Source organism: Physeter macrocephalus, chromosome 5, assembly GCF_002837175.3.
Source record: "Physeter macrocephalus isolate SW-GA chromosome 5, ASM283717v5, whole genome shotgun sequence".
Lineage (NCBI taxonomy): Eukaryota > Metazoa > Chordata > Mammalia > Artiodactyla > Physeteridae > Physeter > Physeter macrocephalus.
The window spans coordinates 74708355-74729124 of record NC_041218.1 but is presented as its reverse complement, the minus strand read 5'-3'; the positions used below and the strand labels follow the sequence as shown (position 1 = coordinate 74729124).

The 20770-nt window shown below is 35.2% G+C and overlaps 1 protein-coding gene across 2 annotated transcripts in view; it reads left to right on the top strand.

Moving 5' to 3' along the window:
- The first annotated feature begins 2057 nt into the window (after nt 1-2057).
- TMEM196 (transmembrane protein 196) overlaps nt 2058-20770 on the top strand; it is a 105477-nt gene continuing 86764 nt past the window's right edge. The window contains exons 1-2 of one of the 2 annotated variants that reach the window (XM_007114947.3): nt 2058-2364; nt 2510-2612. In XM_007114947.3, coding sequence (XP_007115009.2) covers nt 2544-2612 — 69 coding nt within the window. In that variant the 5' untranslated portion in view covers nt 2058-2364; nt 2510-2543. Of the gene's footprint in view, nt 2400-2509; nt 2613-20770 lie in introns of both variants that reach the window. The other variant, XM_028489479.2, reaches the window with a different exon arrangement.

The window sequence follows — 20770 nt, the reverse complement described above, 5'->3', positions numbered from 1 at the left end:
AACTTCAGAGCATTTGAGGTTATGACCAAATACCTATTTTTACCCTTAGGTTATTTGACTAGAACAGCATATACACGTTCAGTATTTCATTAAAAAGCACATTCCTGCTCAGAGACATAACAGATATATTTGCAGTGAAAGAATTTTATTTATTTTCCTATTACAAACTCTGCCAGAACCACATGGAAAAAGACCAAAGGATTTATTACCTTTAAAATCCATTCATTTAGTTTTGAAAGGCTTTCTCTAAATACCAGTTGAAATGATTGTATTACTTTCAGTTCTTACTGAAGTGTTTATAAAGTCATCAAAGAAACAATTATCAAAATATAAGACAAAGAGGAGTATAACTATACAGGCTCAATAAATCAAATGCAACGAAATGCCTTTTATTAATCAAAATTGTTAAAAAAATAAAAGGAAAATTGTAGAAACTATTTTGTGAAACCTAAAGAGTCATTATAGGGGTGAATTTAAGTTTAGTGTTTGATTATAAGTAAACCTTTAAACATCCATTTATTTCATTTACAAAGAAAGGGCCCAGTGAAATCAAACACACAAGAGGAAAGAAATAGTAGGAAATGTTTTCCTTGGTGGGCTTGTATTATGATGGTTAAAGTCTCTATTCTCAGTGGAGAATAGTGCCATTAATAGATTTGAACATGGCGAACATAATTCTTTAGGTGTTTCAGCAGATTCCAAAACCAGTTCCACAATCTTATACCATTAAGGCTAATGTGAAATTATTAACAAAATTACAAAGAGAACTGAAGGAGCCTTCAAAATATGCTAGTAGAAACTTCTCATTTTATAGAAAAGGGAATTGAAGCCTGAAGAGATATACTACAATCCAATTAATGAGTCACCCAAAATTAGAAGATCCAATATTTAGTTGTGGAACCTTGTTTTTGACTGCTAGTGTGTTGTCCAATTTTATCACCACCTCACTTAACAGACTTTGTTCAAAATGCCTTTTGACTGTTTTCCAAGATCCAGTCCACAGTCAGGTGAGATTTGCTTCTAAAGTTTCCTAGGTATGTGCCCCAAGGTGTTGAAAGTAATTCTAAATAAAAGTAACAGATTGTTTCCAAGGTAAGTTAGTATTGTCTAGAGCAGCACAATCCAATAAAAATATTTTCTAATAGATACATTGAAAAAATAAAAAGTAACATGAATAAATTTTAGTAATACATTTTATTATTTAACTCAACATATCAAACAATTATTTCAACATGTAATAAATGTTTTAAAAATTAAGTCGATATTTTATATTCTTGTTTTACACTCAGTCTTCAAAATCAGTGTGGATTTTACATTTACAGCACATATCAATTTAGACATATTTCAAGTGCTCAGTTGCTAATCATGGCATGTGGCTACCATATTGGACGATATGTATCTAGAGTGACAACCATTATTCAAATCCTGCATTAAAATTAAATTACTTTAGTCTAATTATAAGCATGAATAACTGTTGAATAAATAATGGAACTGGCAATTTTGGATTCCCTAAATATTAGAAATTATATTTATATTCTGGACTTCCTATTACATGTATATTGAATTTCTCATTTCTTCTCTTTTTTTCCTTTTGTTTCTCTTTCTTCTTTTCTGCTGTGTTCTGGGAGAATTCCTCTAACTGCCCTTCTAATTCATGGCCTTAATTTTCCATAGTATCTTATCAGTTCTTCAAGGTCTCCACTGCACATTTAAATTTGATAATTTGGTTTTTCGACAGGCTCTATTTCTTGATCTTGGATGATTCTCTTTGATAGATTTCATTTACCCTTCGATCTCCCTGATATTATAAAGTGTTTATTATTAATTTTCTCCCTTCTTTGGCTTTATTTCATTTGGTTACTCAGAATACATTTCTCCTCTTTTATACTGTGTAATCTTTGTATAATAAATATTATATTGGTCATTTATTTCAAAGTTATGTGGCAAAACAGTGGAGTACATGTGTGGAGGCCCAGGTAGTTAGGCTTTGAAGCAACTAAGCACACGGCTTCACCAGCAAGGGGTTTCAAATGACCTTATTTAAATGTACCCCAGAGGGAACATCACAATAAAGATTGTGGGAAATTAGTTTGCTGAATTTTAGTGACACTCAGGATATGCAGGTCATCGGAATGGCAACACATCTCTGGCATGAACAATATGTAAATATCCTGTTTGTCCAGGTGCTGAACATCTTTGGAGTAAAACGTGATACTTGACACATGGTGCAAGGTCTCTGTTACTGCGTAGAGGACTGTGTGGTCAAACTCAACTAAAGCCAGGCTGATTCTGCTGTCACATGTGTTTGCATTCTTGTCAGTGTGCCTGAGGACAGAAGATACGTCCCCACGTTTGCAAGAACTTGTATGATGTTTTGTATCTTCCTGTTCATAAATGTGGTTCGTTGGCTTATTTGGTCTAAACTTACTTTTATTTTAACAAAAGACTGCAATGAAATTCAAATGCTGTACTCAGCTGATGGCTATTCTCGTGTTGCTTTCTCTTTTAGCAAATTAGTCCTTCCAGGACCACCTGATAACCAGATGCCATGCAGTATACACTCAACTCTAATCTCCAAAGGCCACCGAATGTTGAATAGCCAGCTGGTTCAGGTCAGTTTAAAATGATTGGCTTGGTTTTTTTTTCCCCGTTGCTTTCTTAATCCTCATGAAGAAAAGTCTAAAATTTTGTTATTGTCATGTAAGTACCTGTTAGATGTTATGTGGGTTTCTGTTAAAGAGTAGTTCTTGGGCTTCCCTGGTGGTGCAGTGGTTGAGAGCCGGCCTGCCGACGCAGGGGACATGGGTTCGTCCGGGAAGATCCCACATGCCGCGGAGCGGCTGGGCCCGTGAGCCTTGGCCGCTGAGCCTGCGCGTCCGGAGCCTGTGCTCCGCAACGGGAGAGGCCACCACAGTGAGGCCTGCGTACCGCAAAAAAATAAAAAAAAAAATAAAAATAAAAATAAATAAATAAATAAATAAAAATAAAGAGTAGTTCTTATCAAAAGGGAAAGAGGAAAATTTCTCCTTTCTCTAGTTTTATTTGGTAGTTTGTATTACTTGTGTGGTGTGCAGAGGGAGTATATAGTTAGGACAGCTAAGAAGCAGACTGAGGAGTCTCACCATCTCTGATTGGCTTGCCTGACTATGCAGGTAGTATACCTGAGGCAGACAGGTATTCTTCTTCCAGGACTGGGGCAGTCCCCACAATCTTACATGCAGTCAAGATTGTCTGTGTCCCCCGCATCCTGCAAAAGTTGCTCAGTTTCTGCCCCTCACTGTTTTCTCCTACCTGTCGATGTAGCAATGACTGCTTGGTGTTCCACGATATTATGAACCAGATACAGACAAGTAAACTCTAAGGGTTTTTATTGATCCCATGGTAATTTTCATTCTATGAGGGAAAGGCAAGAAAAGATTTTTAAAGCCTTGATATTACAAAATACTTTCCAGCATCATTTCAATGTTGGCTCTTGCTATCACTACAGTCCAACGAGATTCCATTAAATAAGGTCAAAGGTGTATAACTTTCCTTTTATCTGGTCCTTCTGTAGTCTCCGTCCTTGGCCTACAAGCACAGCATTATATTTGAGATGACCTAGGATTATATTGATTCTACAGATCCCAGGGAATGGGTTCCTTCAGAAAGCCATAAATAAAACATCTATAACTCCACTCCTGTTACCTTCTGAGGCATAACTGAGATAGCAGAAATAATCTAAAATGTTTATTAGTTTCCAATAAGGGAAAGTCATTAAACAAACGTCGGGCCATTCACAGCAAATATTCATCTTAAAAACACGGTGGCAAATTAGATCAGTACTTTGCAAAAAAAAAAGAAAACAAACGATTTATATTTTGTACTTGCATTTACATGTTTGATAATTCATTCCAGTTATGTTTTAATAGTAAGCATCTTTATAATCAATATTTTATCTTCATCATTTCAGGGCTTCAGAGTTTTAATTGTTAGTCTTCTACACTTTCAAATATGATTGTTATTCTTTTATTTCACATTTATATGATAAATATAAGGGAATTTAGGAAGGAGGAAAGTTCAATGTCAAATGGAATTAAAATCCTAACTTGAAAAACATGCTAGAGAGCACTCACCCTTCTTGACTTTTTCATCAACTCCAATTTCAAATATTTGTTGTATGATGATTTTACTTTTTCCTTTCTCTGCCCTGGAAGAAAAGCCGGCAATATTTTAATATTATGAAGCGTTATATTTGCTCTTTCGGTTGATTCTCAGAAAATGCCTGCACAGTCTCACTGTCTGCCCAATGCACAGAATATTTTAAAGGCGTTGTTGTTTTTCTTCAGGCATGCACTTAATAATATGAAAACTGCTTGATTACTAAAAGACTCAACTCAAAGGAAACTGATTTCATCCTCTCATGTCTATGGTTTCATTTGTAAGAGGCTGAAAATGTGTACTCCCTGTATGCATGAAAAATAGCCCAACACATAATCTTTTATTTCCTCAACACAGCGTTTCCTATTTTGAATCTGTGGATTCTAATAGGATCAAATTGTTTTCCCTTGTGATGATCTTGTTATGAGGATGCTGCATAATTGGAGGAGTAATTGATTCAAAAGAACTGGGAGTTGGGGAAAATAAGTTAAAAAAATTCCTGGAACTATTTACCCTAAATGACTCCAAAAATGATACTTTACATTCTAAATGAAGATCAAAACAAAACACAATGCTGTTTTTTGCTCAAAATATTTTAAAGCATTATATTTGAGGCCCAGTGAACGAAGAGCTGTTTGAAAGCTATTTGCGAGCATTGCAGCAACAGAAGCAGAAGCATATAGTTCAGGTAGAGTGAACATAAATGTCAAAAAGGCTTCTGTCAGAAGGAAAATTCTGAGCCCTGACCGTTCTCACTTCCAATTATAGTAGCAGATACAGTATCAAAAGACTGCAATGAAATTCAAGTGCGGTACTCAGCTGATGGCTATTCTTGTGTTGCTTTCTCTTTTAGCAAATCAGTCCTTCCAGGACCTATCTATTGTGTAAAAGTCTTACATTTATGTATATTGATTTTCCCTCTTCTACAGTATAATATGTTATTATATGTGATCAGCTAATTTCTCCTTGAGTCTTTTTTGTATGACAAGGTAGGATTTCGGACATTCAAAATCAAATGTCTAGCTGTTACATTTCCCGTAACTTGAGAACAAGCTTGAAATACGAGAAATATAGGTAAAACTACCTGAAGGTTGATGAATCTCAACAGAGACAAAAATAATGCAGAAATAGATCAACAAATATCATTAATACTCCACCCTAGTAAATAAAAGGAAAAGTCATTAAGATAAAACTCAGCAGAAGATGAATAGACATTTTCCCTTCAATGTAAGTATGTAATTGTTCTAGAACTGTAGGTATATAAACTATATGCTATTATTTTGTTTGCAGTTACATATGCCAATGTACTCAAACTCAGTGACCAAGGAACTTTACTGAAGTGGTTTTTAGCTTTAATTTTAGGTCAAAGGGACAAATGTAAAAGAAACAAATTAATACAATAATTTATTTTTTAAAAAATACAGGCATTTATAGGTGTAATGAAAATTTACCTGTGCCCTTTATGAGTTACATGAGAGTAACTACATAAAGCTATAGCATAATGACACTAAGTCCTCAATTAGTTAATAAAAGTTAATTATATTTAATATTTAATTTTTGTTACTATGACAAAAAAGTAATAAAATAGCTGATAGATCATTTTAATCACAAGGTTTGAAACCAAAGGGTAGTATGGAATTAATCAAAAAAATTAAACTAAGCACTCTACTCACCTGAAGTTTAAAATGTTGCTAGACTTTGAGACCTATTTTATTATCATTTAGGATTATTTTTGTTAAATTACATGAAGATAACTATGTATTTGAGAATATGAAAATTTTTTCAACCAAAATTATGTAAAGGATAAACACATGCGCTCATAGCTGATGAGTATAATAAAATATTTTTCCCTTGACCTTTTCTATTTTATCTAGTTTGATCATCTATTTGAGGAAAAGCTCTTGAAAAGCTATTTAATAAGTAATAAAGTATCCCTTTCCAAAAGGCCTAGTCCTAAGGATTTAGAAATGTAGTTCTGAGGATTAGAAAGAATTTACTTAGGAGGGAAATTATATAGCGATTAAAGAACACTACTGCTACAAATTATATCGGGGATTTTACAGAGGGATTCTATTTAACTCCTTGAATACTGCAGCATTAAAGCTTAGAGTATGATGTTACCAAAGTGATTATATTATTTAAAAGATTGGTAAAACCCAGTTATCAGTATGCGAGAATGACACTGTTGTCTTAAAGGATAGCCAGGTTGTTCAATATTATTAAAGTCAATAATAAACAGAGTAGAAAGTAAGCAAAGGAATTCATTTATCTTGTACAGCTGGAAAAATATCTTTATATTTTGTTACAGAACTTACACACACCTACACACACATATTCTTTTAATTAACTCATTCACAGAGACTAATTAATATGTCAGAAAATTAGCACTAGTTATAGTGTCAATAACTCAGCTCTATTGAATTTTAATCCTCGTATAGAGAGGAATCATTTCCAGGGAAAAATACTTTTAAATTAAAATTCCTTGCATTTTCAAAATTTAATAAGCCAGTAAGATGGAATTTGGATTCTTCAGTAATTCAGCTTATTCAGATAAATCCAAACGTCTTTACAAGACTAAACGATTTCAATCTAGGAGCCAGCCTAAGCAAGTTTTGACCTTTGGTGTCTGAAAGTTGTTATATCAACCTTGTTTATAGAAAATAAGAAAGTACTTCAAAATTAGAACATGGTAAACAGAACAAAACTGTATTTAGTCTATTGAAGCAGCTTATCAGAAACTTCACATGAAAAGCATTTTTGTTATAAAATTTTTAAATAATACAAAGCTTCATGTTCCGTAAGGAGCACACTCAACCAAACCTGTTTATAACTCCATATCTTATGGTGTCCACTGGAAAATCATCTCTATAATTATAGGCTTGGTCTTTCATAATATAAATATACAATATATATTAATCTATCTCCAATATGGAACTTGGAAAAACAGAGCGCTTTGACTCTTTGAAAATAGAGGGATATTAAAGTTAAAAATCAGGAATTCCCACACCTGCCAGAGATGTAACTCTTCTTTTTTGTTACATGTCATAGATTTGGAAAAGTTTCTGACAAGAGTGGGGATGTGAAGGGAATAGGCTACTAATTTCATTTCCATACTGATTGATAAAAGGTTATGAGTTGAGTCACATTTGTCAAGTAACATAGATCCTTTTTTGATTTTCCTTTTCTTCAGTGCCTGGAGCTTGGTAATACGTGCTTTAAAAACATTTATTTAAATTTTTTAAAAAGGTAGAAAAACGATTTCTCATTAATCTGGAGGAATAACACAACCTAAAAAAAAACAAAAATAAAAACAAAAGAGGAAGAGGCATCCTGTTTCGCCCAAGGTCATGGTGATGATACCTTTGTAAGAGCAGAAGACATTACTGACCTCAGCCTGGTTTGTATTTGAGAATATTCTATATATTCCTTATGACAGTTCAAATCCAATAAAAACCACCCCTCTAGGGAGGTATAGAAATGTACTGAAATGTGGTTATTATACCCGGCTCCATTATTGCAATGCATGCCTGTCTTCAGCTTTAGCACTATTGAGATCAGGAATACTGGGCTTATCTTTTGTATTTTCGTACTATGAGATGACTCTGAAGTCAATATAGCTAACTGTACTTTTACTTTTAAATCAAGAGTTGAATTCTCCATTGGACATTGGTACACCTGACCAATATCGATTGTATATTCCCTAAGACCAACAGCGTACCACGTTCAATTTATCCAAAAGTAAATACATTAACTCCTCTTCTCCCCCGCTCTATCCCACACCTAATAATATTCTTTCACTATATACTTTTTCTTGTTGGTTACGAGACACTTGTAAAGAAAGTAATTGTCCTTCTAATACCAATTTCTCCTTGTTTGGTAAACCAACATTAAATATATTCAGAGTGGCAAAGTGTTCAGATAAAGCACACTTCCCAGCCACCCTTGCCACTAGGTTTGACCATGTTACTAAGTTCTGGCCAAATAAATAAATGTGGGAGTTGTTAGGTGAGTGTTCGTGAGCCTTTGAAAAGGGAGAGAAAAGGCTGTGCTGTGCTCATTTTGGCTCTTTCACTTTCTGCTCCCTGCGTGGTATATGGAAATGGTACTTGAGCTGCAGCAACCACCCTGGATGATGCAAAATCTAACAAAGAAGAAAAACAGATGGTGCAGCAGCAGGTTGAAGGAGCCTGAGTCTCTGTTAACACTGCATGGCTATCATCCAGGCCAAGAATGCTTCCCGCATTCTGCTCATTGCAGAGAGAAATAAACTGCTACTTATTTTAACCACTGTTATTTCTGGTATCTGTTACTAGCAGTAGAAAGCGATTCCTCACTAACGCAGTACACAGAGTTCCCAAGAGTCCTTCTAGAATTTCTCTCTCCTCTGTAATCCACCCCAACTGTCAGTTTAATTTCTTAAATTTATTTCAAATTCTCTGCTTTCTCTACATCTCCACTTTCATTGCTTTAGTTCAAACACTTGTCATCTGATACCACACCATTGCTGTGGACTCTAATTTACCTGCTTTCGGCCTTACTTCCCTAGGGCATAGCCTCCCCACTGCTGCCAGAGCGTTCTCTGAAATGATGATCTGATCATAATCCTCTCTGCTCCCCCTCAGGTTCAGATACCTTCCGTGACTAATTTCCAACCAGGTAATGTTTTTTTAGAGTGCCAAAATATGAATATTGAGTATTGGCCTTGTCTCTGGTCTTATGCCCTAGAAGTACCAAAACACTGGTAGTTCCCTGAACACCCCTTCACTTCCTTGTCAGTGCTGTTTATTCTCTGGAATGCCTATTCTCAGGCTGTTGGTTATAAAACTCTTATCAATTTAAAACATGTTTGAGTTTCTCTTTGAAGATTTCATGACTCCTGACTTGTGAAACACAATCTTCACCCTGTAAAATTCATTGTACACAATTCTATTGTATTATATCACACTGTATCATTCTTATTTTTTTACATGCCTGTTTCATTTACAAGACTATGGGCAAGCTAAGGGCAGATGGAATGTATTTCTCATTTTCATACCTTGTACCTCCAGTTTCTGTCTCAGTGTCTGGGGAATAGTTGTACAGGCCACTCGGGAAGTATTTGAGGAATCTGGATTGCAGTATAGCTCCTTTCTGAGATACTATTAGTTAACAAACTCCCAAGAGATGATGGCATCATGGGTCATCCTAATGGAAGCCAAAATCATTCCGGATTATTATCTACATTAAATGACCATTGGGACTATCTTGCACTAAGCTACTGTTATGTTTGGGCTAGTCGAAGAGCAAGGGTCTTGGAAAGTTAGAAGAAAAACAGGTGGTGGCATAATGATGTAAAGACTATTTTGCTACTATAAATGATAGCGACATTAGCTCACCTCTGCAAGTAAATAGAACAGGTTAATTATGAATTAACATTTTACTAAAATTCTTCTCTATCAAGCTTCGTTAAAGAGAATTCATCACTCAGTCCGTTTTCATAGGTTTAGTTCTTCTCCATATCATTTGGTTGTGGTTATCTTATCATTCAGGCCCAGCTAATAGATAACAATCATTTCTATTTTTTGAAATTCAGCAAATTTAGCTACTCTTAGTACTTAATATGTTTAAATGTCTTAGATGTTTAGAAAAATACTTAAAACAAGCTTTACTGTTCTGAAATACAGTCTCCTTACCAGACACATTTTTAAAATTATTTTAAGAGGAATAAGTTAGTTTAAGTACATTAGATAAAATCTGTGGCATTCAGTCTTCAGAATTTAGTGGTTAGTAGAAAAGCAATCATTTTCTGCTAATGCTTTACTTATTAGAATTGGGCATTTGATTTCCCCATTCTAATCTATGATAATCACTATCAGAGGGGCCCAATTTGGAGAACAACCCATTATTTCCACAGTACTGTTGGTGTCCTCTCTGTATAGTAAATCAGAAAAACAAAAAATTTTATTTGGAACCTTACTCAGCAAATAACCTTGTTGACTGATCTACTCACTGCTCTTGCAGAAATACTGCTGTGGGAACTCTGATGTAGGTAAAGTCAAATAAAACATTATTTCTTGCACCCTCAAAGACTCCAGGCTGTCTATGTCCTTTTCATTGTAAATAAAATAGATTTTTTAAAAGTCTATAGAGATGCATGTTTCACATTTGTGGTAGAATTTTTTTCCTCTGTGCTTCAATATTGGCTTTAATAGCACTAAAATTACTGGTAGAGAAAAAAATAATTCTAGTCTTAGTCCCCAAAGAAAATGAAATTTGAGTAAATAGGTATGAGGATTATTTGATATTTCGTGATATTTGAACCTGCTTTTTTTTTTTTTTTTTTGTGGTATGCGGGCCTCTCACTCTTGTGGCCTCTCCCGTTGCGGAGCACAGGCTCCGGACGCGCAGGCCCAGCGGCCATGGGTCACGGGCCCAGCCGCTCCGCGGCATGTGGGATCCTCCCAGACCGGGGCGCGAACCCGGTTCCCCTGCATCGGCAGGCGGACGCGCAACCACTGCGCCACCAGGGAAGCCCCCTGACCCTGCTTTTTAACTGTATGCCATGGCAGTTTCCCTAGCTGAATTTTAAGTTACTTTCCTAGGGTCGTAGAGCAAGTAACTATTGGAGGTAGGATTCATTTCTAGGTGAGCTGGTTCTGGAGTTTCCACATTAACCATTTTTTTCTGTCGTGTCTCCGATGGACATTATATTGATATTTAACAAAGCATGTTCAATTCAATTCAAAATGATTCAACAGAGTTTATTGAGAACCTACTATGATCTAGGCCCAAGATACCTAACTCTGTAGAGCTCAAATCTGAATAAGGAGAAACGATGGACAATTAACGTAATAAATAAATAAATAGGTAATCTACTCTTTTATAAGATTGTAAGCACACTATGGAGAAAAAAAAAGATGAAAACAAAAACCTAAAGAAGAGCAGGTGTAAGGGAGACCGAAATATTTGGGAATGGATTATTTCTGAATTGTTCCTTATTTGTTAACCTGTACCCTCTCTGAGTAACAACTTTATCAACCAGAGAACAGTGCTTGTATACAGTTTATATAGATATAATAAAATGAAGTCTTACAGCCTCCACTCATTTCCAAAGCTATTTAGGTTAGCATCTTTTCTCCTGCCCCTTCAGTGAGGTTATGCCATATACTGTATATAATCAGATGTTTTAAATCACAGTCTGCATTCCATCCTGGGATCTGATTTCCTAAGTGATGTTGGTTTAAAACAAAGTTTTCACAGCAAGGTACACTTTTTCTGCTATAAAGTTCTATGAGTTTTGACAAATGCACACTGTCATGAAGCCATCACTACAGTATCATACAAAATACATTTTCCCCACAGCTTATGGGCAGGCTTCCTGCTGGAATCCAGAATGCAGTCAGCAGGAACCACATCCTTTGACTGCATGGGCTCTTCTTGTATCTTAAGTCTGCCGGCTTTCAAACTGGAACCTATACCATTGGTTCTCCTAGTTTCAGGCCCTTGGACTCAGACTTCAGTCCTAATCTTTGATTTTCTTGAGCTTGTCAACTGCAAATCTAAGAATTTCTGAGCCTTCATAATTGTTTGAACCAATTCTACCTTCTGTTACATATTCTTCTGAATATATATATATATATATATATATATATATATATACATACACACACGCTTATATGTATACATCCTATTTATATCCTATTTTTATCTGGAAAGCCCTAACTACTAATACAATAGCTTATTTCTTTTTGTATTTATATTATATTGTATGGATGTACTCATTTGTTTATCCATTCACCTATTGAAAAACATCTTGGTTGCTCCCAGCTTTTAGCAATTATGAATAAAACTGCTGTAAACACTCATGTGTAGGTTTTTGTGTGGACATAAGTTTTCAGATCGTTTGAGTAAATACCTAGGAGCACAATTGCTGGAATGCATGCTGAGACTTTGTTCAGCTTCTTAAGAGACTGTCTTCTGAAGTGGCTATACAGTTTTGCATTCCCACCGGCAATGGATGAGCTCTCCGCAATCCTCACTTCACTTGGTATCGATTTTTTGCATTTAACCATTCCAGTAGGTGTGTGGTGGCATCTTGTTGTTTTAATTTACATGTCCTTAAAAACAAATTATTTTGAGCATTTTTTCATATAGTTATTTACCATCTGTCTATCTTCTTTGGGGAGATCTTCGTTTATATCTTTAATTGAGTTATTTCCTTATTGAATTGTAAGAGTTCCTTGTATATTTTGGATACAAGTCCTTTATCAGATATATGATATGCAAATATTTTGATATCATATTACACATTCAGTTCTCTGTCTTTGGTTTATTTTTTCATATCATATTTTTTTTAATGGTTAACCTTCTAGTTTCCAGGATTGTAATAGTTTGAAGCAGCCAAGAAGCAACAGCACTGAGATCTCAATGGACTTGTTGACAATAACTTTATGGAGGTAATTTTTTCCAAGGATGAGAGCTCTGGTCCAAGGCCCAAGTGATACAGCTGCTCAGCCCCCTGGTGGTTTGTTTAACATTTCTACAATGTTATTATCCCACCAAGTACATGGGGAACAGTAATTCCAGGTCAAGCTAAGTCACGTATCACAGTAGGGAAGGATGTTATGATCCAACGGTCCTGGAGGAGGAGAAAAGTCCCTTTTCTGCTGATTCAGAATTGTGGTCTTTTCAGGTGATAGATGATACAAAGAGAAGTCATTTCGGTGTTATAATAGTGAAAATCATGATAATGAGTCAGAAATGCATCATCTTAAATACTTTAGTGGGAAAAACATACAGCCTCAGAGTCTCACTTTAAGCCTCAAATAAATTTCAATCTTTTCCTATTCTCAAGAAACAACTGAGATAAGAATAATTTAGGGAGCCTCAAAACTAGTATGAAGAAATACATCTCCAATAAGACAGAGATCCTTCTTTACTATCTCCATTCCTTGCCTGTGTAAGGAATAAGAGCCATGACTCACCCTCACACACACTCACAGAGGCAAATCATTAGATATGTAATAGTCTCAGGGTGTAGGGGTTAAGCATTACCTCTGGAGGGACGGAGCCTAGACCTCTTACCATCCTAAACAAAGGCAGTCATTCTTCCTCCTCAATCCTCTTAAAATTTTACATTTAAATTATCAGAAACAAGATGGAATGCCAAGTGTCTTTGCTCAGTATCTGTTCAGACTTATCCTCTAGAACTCATGAGGTGATAATTTCCATACCCTCACTGCTACATCTGAGAAAATAAGAACTTTGCTTCTAAGATGTTAGGGATGTCAAGGAATCTGCAATACAGCTAGAAAATAGGTAGCTCATATTCATTTCCTATTCCCTGCTTTTTCCCTATGAAATGCAAACCACATCCATGACACTAGCCACTGCCGTTATTTAGAAACAGGTTTTCTGACTTACAGCTGAAGCCTCATGGACAGCTATGACACCTTCATTTGTGGCTTACGTCTCTCTTTTGCGGGGTGGGTAGAGGGGAGGCTCTCTATTTTGTTAAAACAACTAAAAAAAAAAAAAAGAACTTCGTTCGTTATTTAGATGCTTTCTATCATAATATATAATCTAATTCTTAAGCTCACCAAGACAAATAAAAATTAATGTATGAGGAATTATTACCTTAACTAAAAACTGCTGCAAGGAACACAGTATTATGAAGTGTGTCTAAAGAAAATTGAAAATCAGACAATATAAACAACATGAATGCCAGAGACTAAACTGACATCCTAAAACCCTCGTTAATGTGCCCCCAAATGCAGCTGAGCTAGCCAGATCTTGATGAGACACAGGTGATTCCATAGTCAGCATGCTCATGCTGTGACTTTTCCCCAAGTGTCCAAGCCCAAGCACCCAAGTCCAAAGGAGCAAACTTGGAATCTTTTGGTCTGGGATCTGGCTGCTGTCCCATTAAGATTTCGATTTATCTTGCCCATTCTGTGAATGCCATGTACCAGCTCTTCTTAAATTAGATGTTAACAAAGTTTCCTTAGCACAGTTTCCTTGTGCTGAACAGAAAGAAGAGAATGCAAATACATGGAATTCAGAAACTGTTTTCAGACTTGCCAATCAGGTCTCCAACTCCCAGGAGAGTAGCAGTCGTCTCCACACCTGGATGTCATTAAGTTTCATATTGTGGTGTATGCCAAGATGGAACCTGAGCTGAACTTGGACACTCAAGTTTTAGCAAGCACCTGGGACAACACTGCTGAAAAAGTAAATTTCGGAAATTTTGTTCTCTAAGTTTATGCCACTATCTTTTCACATAAGGAAAAAAAGAACACTGCCTGTTGCCACTGCTTAACTGACAACACTTTTAATTCAGAAAGAGGAGGTACGTTCTCCTATTGTCTTCAATAAATGAAGTCTTTAAAGAAGTGAAAATTAAATAATCATCTTATGAATTTGATCACAGTAGGCATTAAAAATTTTAGCTAAACAGTACCTCCAATGAGTTGGGCAGGAACATTGTCCTTGACGTGTACTTTAAGTTTACTGACAGTATTTGTCTGGAGGGGAAAAGAAAAAAGCATGTACATAAATTAGTGTTTACTTTTTAGTTTCCCTCCCACATTGTCTGTATGACAGTGTTTCCAATCAGGAAAAATTACTCCCTCCAGGGGAAGTATCAGAATCTTGAAGGGAAGCACGTATAGCTTGTTCAATAAGGTACATTCAAATTAAACTACTATAAATTTGGAAAAAAAATAACTCTTGCCTTTTTAGATGTGAGCACGTAGTAATACTCCACAAAACATGCCCTAGGCCCTACACAAGGGGATACATCAAAATCTCCCGGGGGAAAAAATATGATATTTTTATATTATAATAATAATATGCAGCCAAAGGCTTAAAAAGTTTTAAAATAATTTACTGCAAGGTATGACTCTTTAAATAACACTCTTTTTAAAAATAGACATATCACATTTTACATATTTTCAAGGACCTTCAAAGTTTCCAAAGGACTATGACCTAAATGTTACCATTACAATGTTGCTGAAAACAGTTGGAAATTTTCATCTGGAAAAGTCTAGTGTAACTGCTACACAAGACAGGAAAGTCCATCTCATTCCTTTATAGCCATATTACCCATTTTTGTATAACTTTGCAGAGCCATTGATTTGTCCCTGCCGCATTCTCTGTTTACCAAATCATCTTGTATTTAATAGAGTAGTTTACTAAGAACTTGAAAAGCCTACAGAATGCAAATCCCTGTCCCCTAACCTCAGAAATTCCTATTCATCTAGGTATTTTAGATGATTCTGAGGTAGTTTATGGGGAACTTTGGTAAATATTACATTAATGGATGGAAATCTGCTTCCATTAAGGAAAGCTAGATGATCATGCCAAAGGTTCTGAAGACTTTTCCAGAAAAATTCCCAAGTGGTTTTGGGCAATGACACCATTCCAACAAGTGCATGGTCTCCCTTGTTAAAAACCTTCAAAGGCGAAATTTGCCTGGATCTATGAATTGTTACAAGTTTATTTTTCTAAGAAATCCACAGTGTAGTCACTTATGTTATAGTCTGTGGTATGCTATTTCTGGCTAGCCTGCGGGTTGCCTCTTTTCTCTCTGCCAGAAAACTTCTGCACCTAGCTTGTCATCCCTACATGAACTACTGTCTTCTGTGATTTTTGCTACCTGCCCTCTGCCTGGCCTTCTTCCACAGCTCCATAGGAATGATGGATTACCTCCACCCCAGCTCCCCCGACCCCTTATTTGGAGTTTCCAAGCTAGCATTAGAGTCAGACTACTAGGAGCAATGACCACCATCCCCTGAATAACAAGCAGGGGAGCAACTAGATGATAATCACTAAGTACACAACATCTTCCTGAGTATAGCATGTTGCCTGGAGATAGAAAAAGAGGAAGTAGCTCTAATGATTTTTGTCAGTTAAGCACTTGCTTTAGATGTAGAAAAACTTTTGGCACAAAGGATCCTAAAACCCTGAATGTGTAATAGCTTTCTCCAGAAGTCTCTAGGGTGGTTAACATGAAATTCTACTGGAAGTCACAGAGATAAGTTAGAGTTTTGAGACTTATGTTTTCTTCTTCTTATTTCTTTTTACCAACTGAGAATGATTCCATTAACCTGGACTTCTCCTGCTTATCAATAAAGGCTAAATATCTTTGGGTTCCTTAGAGTGAGCGGTAAGGATCAGGGAGAAGGAAGAAATGAGGAATGTGGTTTCTTAACTCCAAAATTTTTCAGACATCCCATTGATATTCAAGATTTAAAACAGTGTAGTGCACGCTCTAAAATATATACAGTGCTACCTTCAAATTGGAAAAAGTTTATGCTTCTTAATGTACATTTTGGGGACACATAATTTATCATTTAATTTATTTAAATTTTAGCATCACTGAATTCAGCAAAGTCATAATCTGAAATTGATTTTTAATTCATTGCTCTAAAGAATATTGTCAATTAGCTCTAAAAATATTTGTGCATTTTGTTTTACACAGAGAATAAGAGTTTATTTCTAGATGTGTTTTAGAATATCAACTTTGGTACATTAAAAAAGGTAATATCAGCTTATTCTTTTCATTAATTTAAAAATAAAGCTTTTATATTTCATAGTTTTACAGCTAACAACACATTGAATTATTTCTAGTGTCTTTGATGCTAATTAACACACTCCTGATAAGTTTTGATAATCATCTTTATAGTGTTATAGAGCCACCTTCAGAGCATTGACTCTTAATTAGGAATTTAAGACTCTAAAAACCACTCCCCAGGTTTAGATTAAAGTAAATTAGACACAGCATACTGTTTATTCTGCAGCATTTTAAAATAAATCACTACACAAACAATATAACACGTTCTAAGAACGTCAGCTAATTAAATATAAATTCTAGAATAACAGCTATTTGATGTTTTAAAATTTAAGTGTCACCAGAGAAATCTTCAGATTATTATCAGATAATTACTGAATATTATTATTTGGATTTTGAAGTATATATGATTTTAGTTCAATTATAAAGTGTTCATTCTATTTCAAGAGACAAAAATGTTTAAATGAGTAAAAATGTTTATAAAATTGAAATTATAAAAATTAAAAATAACATGATATCTCTAGTCAGAACTTAATAGTAACATAATGGTATTGATAATAAAAATAATAATGATAATTTACCATTATTATAATCACCCATGTTTTTACTGGTGGTAGATTTTAATAAATAAGATACCAAATATAACATATCTTACAGATCGTATTTTATTTAACCTCTCAATAATTAACTGATGCCCCCCTCCATCCTTCTTGAAGTGTATTTTAACTTGTATTATAGAATCCCATGTTGTCCTGGTTTTCCTTTCCTTGGATTTCTGGTTACTACTACTCAGTCTTCATTGTAGTCAGTGCTTCTTCTGCCAATTCATTACATATCTGTGATTCTCTGGGTTCTTTCTGTCCAGGGCCCTCTTCTCTCATTGGGTGTTTTATCCATTTCTAAGTCTTCAACTGCTATCTATATGACTCCCAAATCAAAATTCCTACCCCAAATGTAGGTCTGACTACCCATCTGTCCATCCGTCAACTTACTTGAGTGTTCTATAGCAGTTCCAACTCTACATGTCCCAAACCAGCCAACCCTGTACTCTAGTTTGCAGGGATCAAGGCACTGACGTAGGCATTATATTTAATTCTTTCCTTCCCTTCACCTCACACATCCAAAATACATTGATTCTAACACCTAAACATAGGAATCCATTCCCCCTTTCCATTCTCAAAGATACTCTCCTAGTCTTAGGAAGCCAATATTTCTCCACAGGGTTTCCATAGTATCCTGCTAAATAAGCTCCCTGCATCTAATATAATCTCTCAGAATTACACTGCATTGCCAGAAAACTCTCTAAATAGGAATCTCATCCTGTCACTCATTCTTGAGCCACTTTAACCACCTTCGCATAGGTCCTGAGGTCTAAGGACCTCCATGACCTCACCTCTGCTTAATTCTCTGGCCTTGAGCATCATCACTTCCTAGTTCATTCTTTATTTATTTAAAATTTTTTCCAGATTTATTGAGATATAATTGACATATAACATTGTGTAAGTTTGTATACAATATGATTTGATATATGTATATATTGCAAAATTATTACACAATATGGTCAGTTAACACATCTATCACCTCACATAATCATTTTGTGTGTGTGTGTGAGAATATTTAAGCTCTACTCTTTTAGAAACTTCCAAGTGTATAATACACTATTGTTAACTATAGTCACCATGCTGTACACTAGATCCCCAGAACCTATTCATCTGTGACTGGAAGTTTGTGCGCTTTGATCAACATCTCCCTATTTCCTCCATCTCTAGTCCCTGGTAACCAACCTACTGTCTGTTTCTGTGAGTTTGGGTTTTTGTTTTTTTTTTTTTTAAAGATTCCACATATACATGAGTGAGAATAGACAGTATTTATCTTTCTCTGTCTGACTGATTTCTCTTAGAAAAATGCCTTCAAGGTCCATCCATGGCTTGATTGCTCATTTATTTTTGGTGATGAATAACATGCCATTGTCTGCATGTACTACAGTTTATGAATCCATTCACTTACTGGAGGACATCTTGGCTGGCTTCCAAATGTTGGCAATTATGAATAAAGCTGCTATAAACATTCATATGCAGGCTTTTCTGTGGACGTAAGTTTTCATCTCCTTTGGGTAAATATCAAGGAGTACAATTGCTGGGTCATTTGTATGGCAAGAATATAAATAGTTTTGTAAGCAGCTGCCAAAGTGCCTTCCAAAGTGGCTGTACCGTTTTGCATTCCCACCAGCAGTAAATGAGACTTCCTATTGCTCCACATTCTAGCCAATGTTTGGTATGGCAGTGTTCTGGTTTTGGCCATTCTAATAGGTGTGTAGCGGAATAGTTCATTTTACGAATCAGTTTATAGTTTATAAAACCTGCCTCTTCTCATTTGATAATAATACATGGGTTATACATTAAATGTATAAATAGCAACAAATGTAATTCTGTCGGAAATAAGACTTGAGATTACTAAATAAGTCAAAATATGTCATGCTCTTCAACATAAAGATAATATTCATATATTAGTATGAATATTTTTATATTCCTCATAAATTTTCAGATTGAAACATCAAATGTAAAAGTGTAATTTGATTGCATTAGAGGGATAGCCACTAGTCCACTTGAAACACATAAGGATTGTTTTTTAAATACATCTATAACATAGTCAAACGTAGGATTTTTTATCAAAAAATACTGAAATGTGTGAAGAAGAAAAAGCAGTATCGGAAATATTAACACATTTTGAAAGAAAAGTTTTTAAAGAAAACTTAGCATTTTCAAAACTGTAGGTTATGCCTTATAATACTGAGAAAGGTCTTACTCCCAATATTACGAAAGAGAAACCAAATCTCAGCCAAAGTAATCAAGGACTTGAAAATCCCTCAGTATCAGTTTAATTCAGGTGATAGTTGAAAAGTCAATATGCCTCTTTAAGATTCTATGACATAGAAATTGAATAACTCTCCAAAACGTGTCCACATTGATTACATGTGCTGAGGGAAACAGGTGACCTCAAAGTCCAAGACAGCATTTACAATGAGACCTAGATAAATTATTTCTTCCACTTATTTATTTATTTATTTACCGTATTGCATCCAGGCCCCATGGTAAACATTGTAGGGATGCAAAAGTGAATCAGCTACGGTTCTGCCCCTCAAGGAGCTAATGCCTCACAGAGAAGCTAAAAATACTTAAGTATAATCTAATAAAATGGCGAATGTCATTAGAGGGATAAAGGCAAAATATTAGATTAATTTAGAGCAGGAGGATCACTTCTGCTTGCAGAAAGTCTTTGTGGATCACAGCTCATAAGCAGGAAAGGAAACAACTTGAGCAAAGGAAAAGGACTAAAAGTGGGAAAGTGTGGGATGTAGATAAAAAAGAGCACACGCTTCAGTTGATTTAGAGCATGAATGATTGCAATGCAATAGGAGATAATGTTTGGAAATAAATACTGGGTCCAGTCTTTAGAGGACCTTGAATAGCATTGTAAGTGTAGTTCTGTAATTCAGGAACAGTGGCTAAAATACGAATCATATAATGTATTTCACTGAGAGATACCCTTAAGAGTAGATGAGAATATAATACTTCAGATCAGTATAAGGGCCAGTTCTCTTTTAAATATGTAGCAGTTCTCTTCAGAGGAGCACCAAAGATTAATGCTTCTCAAGCCAGCTTTAGAAAGGGCATGGAATATTTGCACGACCCTTTATTCTCATTTCCTATTTATCTTAGTTTACTAAAAGAAGAATGTATCACCTTCATTTATTTGACATTTCTTCTCTTGTAAGAGGAATTTGTTTATATGTCCATGCCAAAATTTCTGCCTTTCAAAAAAATAATTTCAACTATTAATAATATTATAAAAAGTGTGATTCATTGTAATATCTCAGATGCTATGACTAGCCTATTACAATATATCATTTCATTTATTTCTCGTAACAAGTCTACTACAAGTATGGTATTATTGTACTAATTTTACACATAATGAAACTGAGGGTCTGAGAGACAAAATCACTCTTTCACTGTCTTAAAACTAACATGTTAAGAAAGATGAGATTTGAACACAGTACACTTTGACTGCAAAATAAGCATAGTC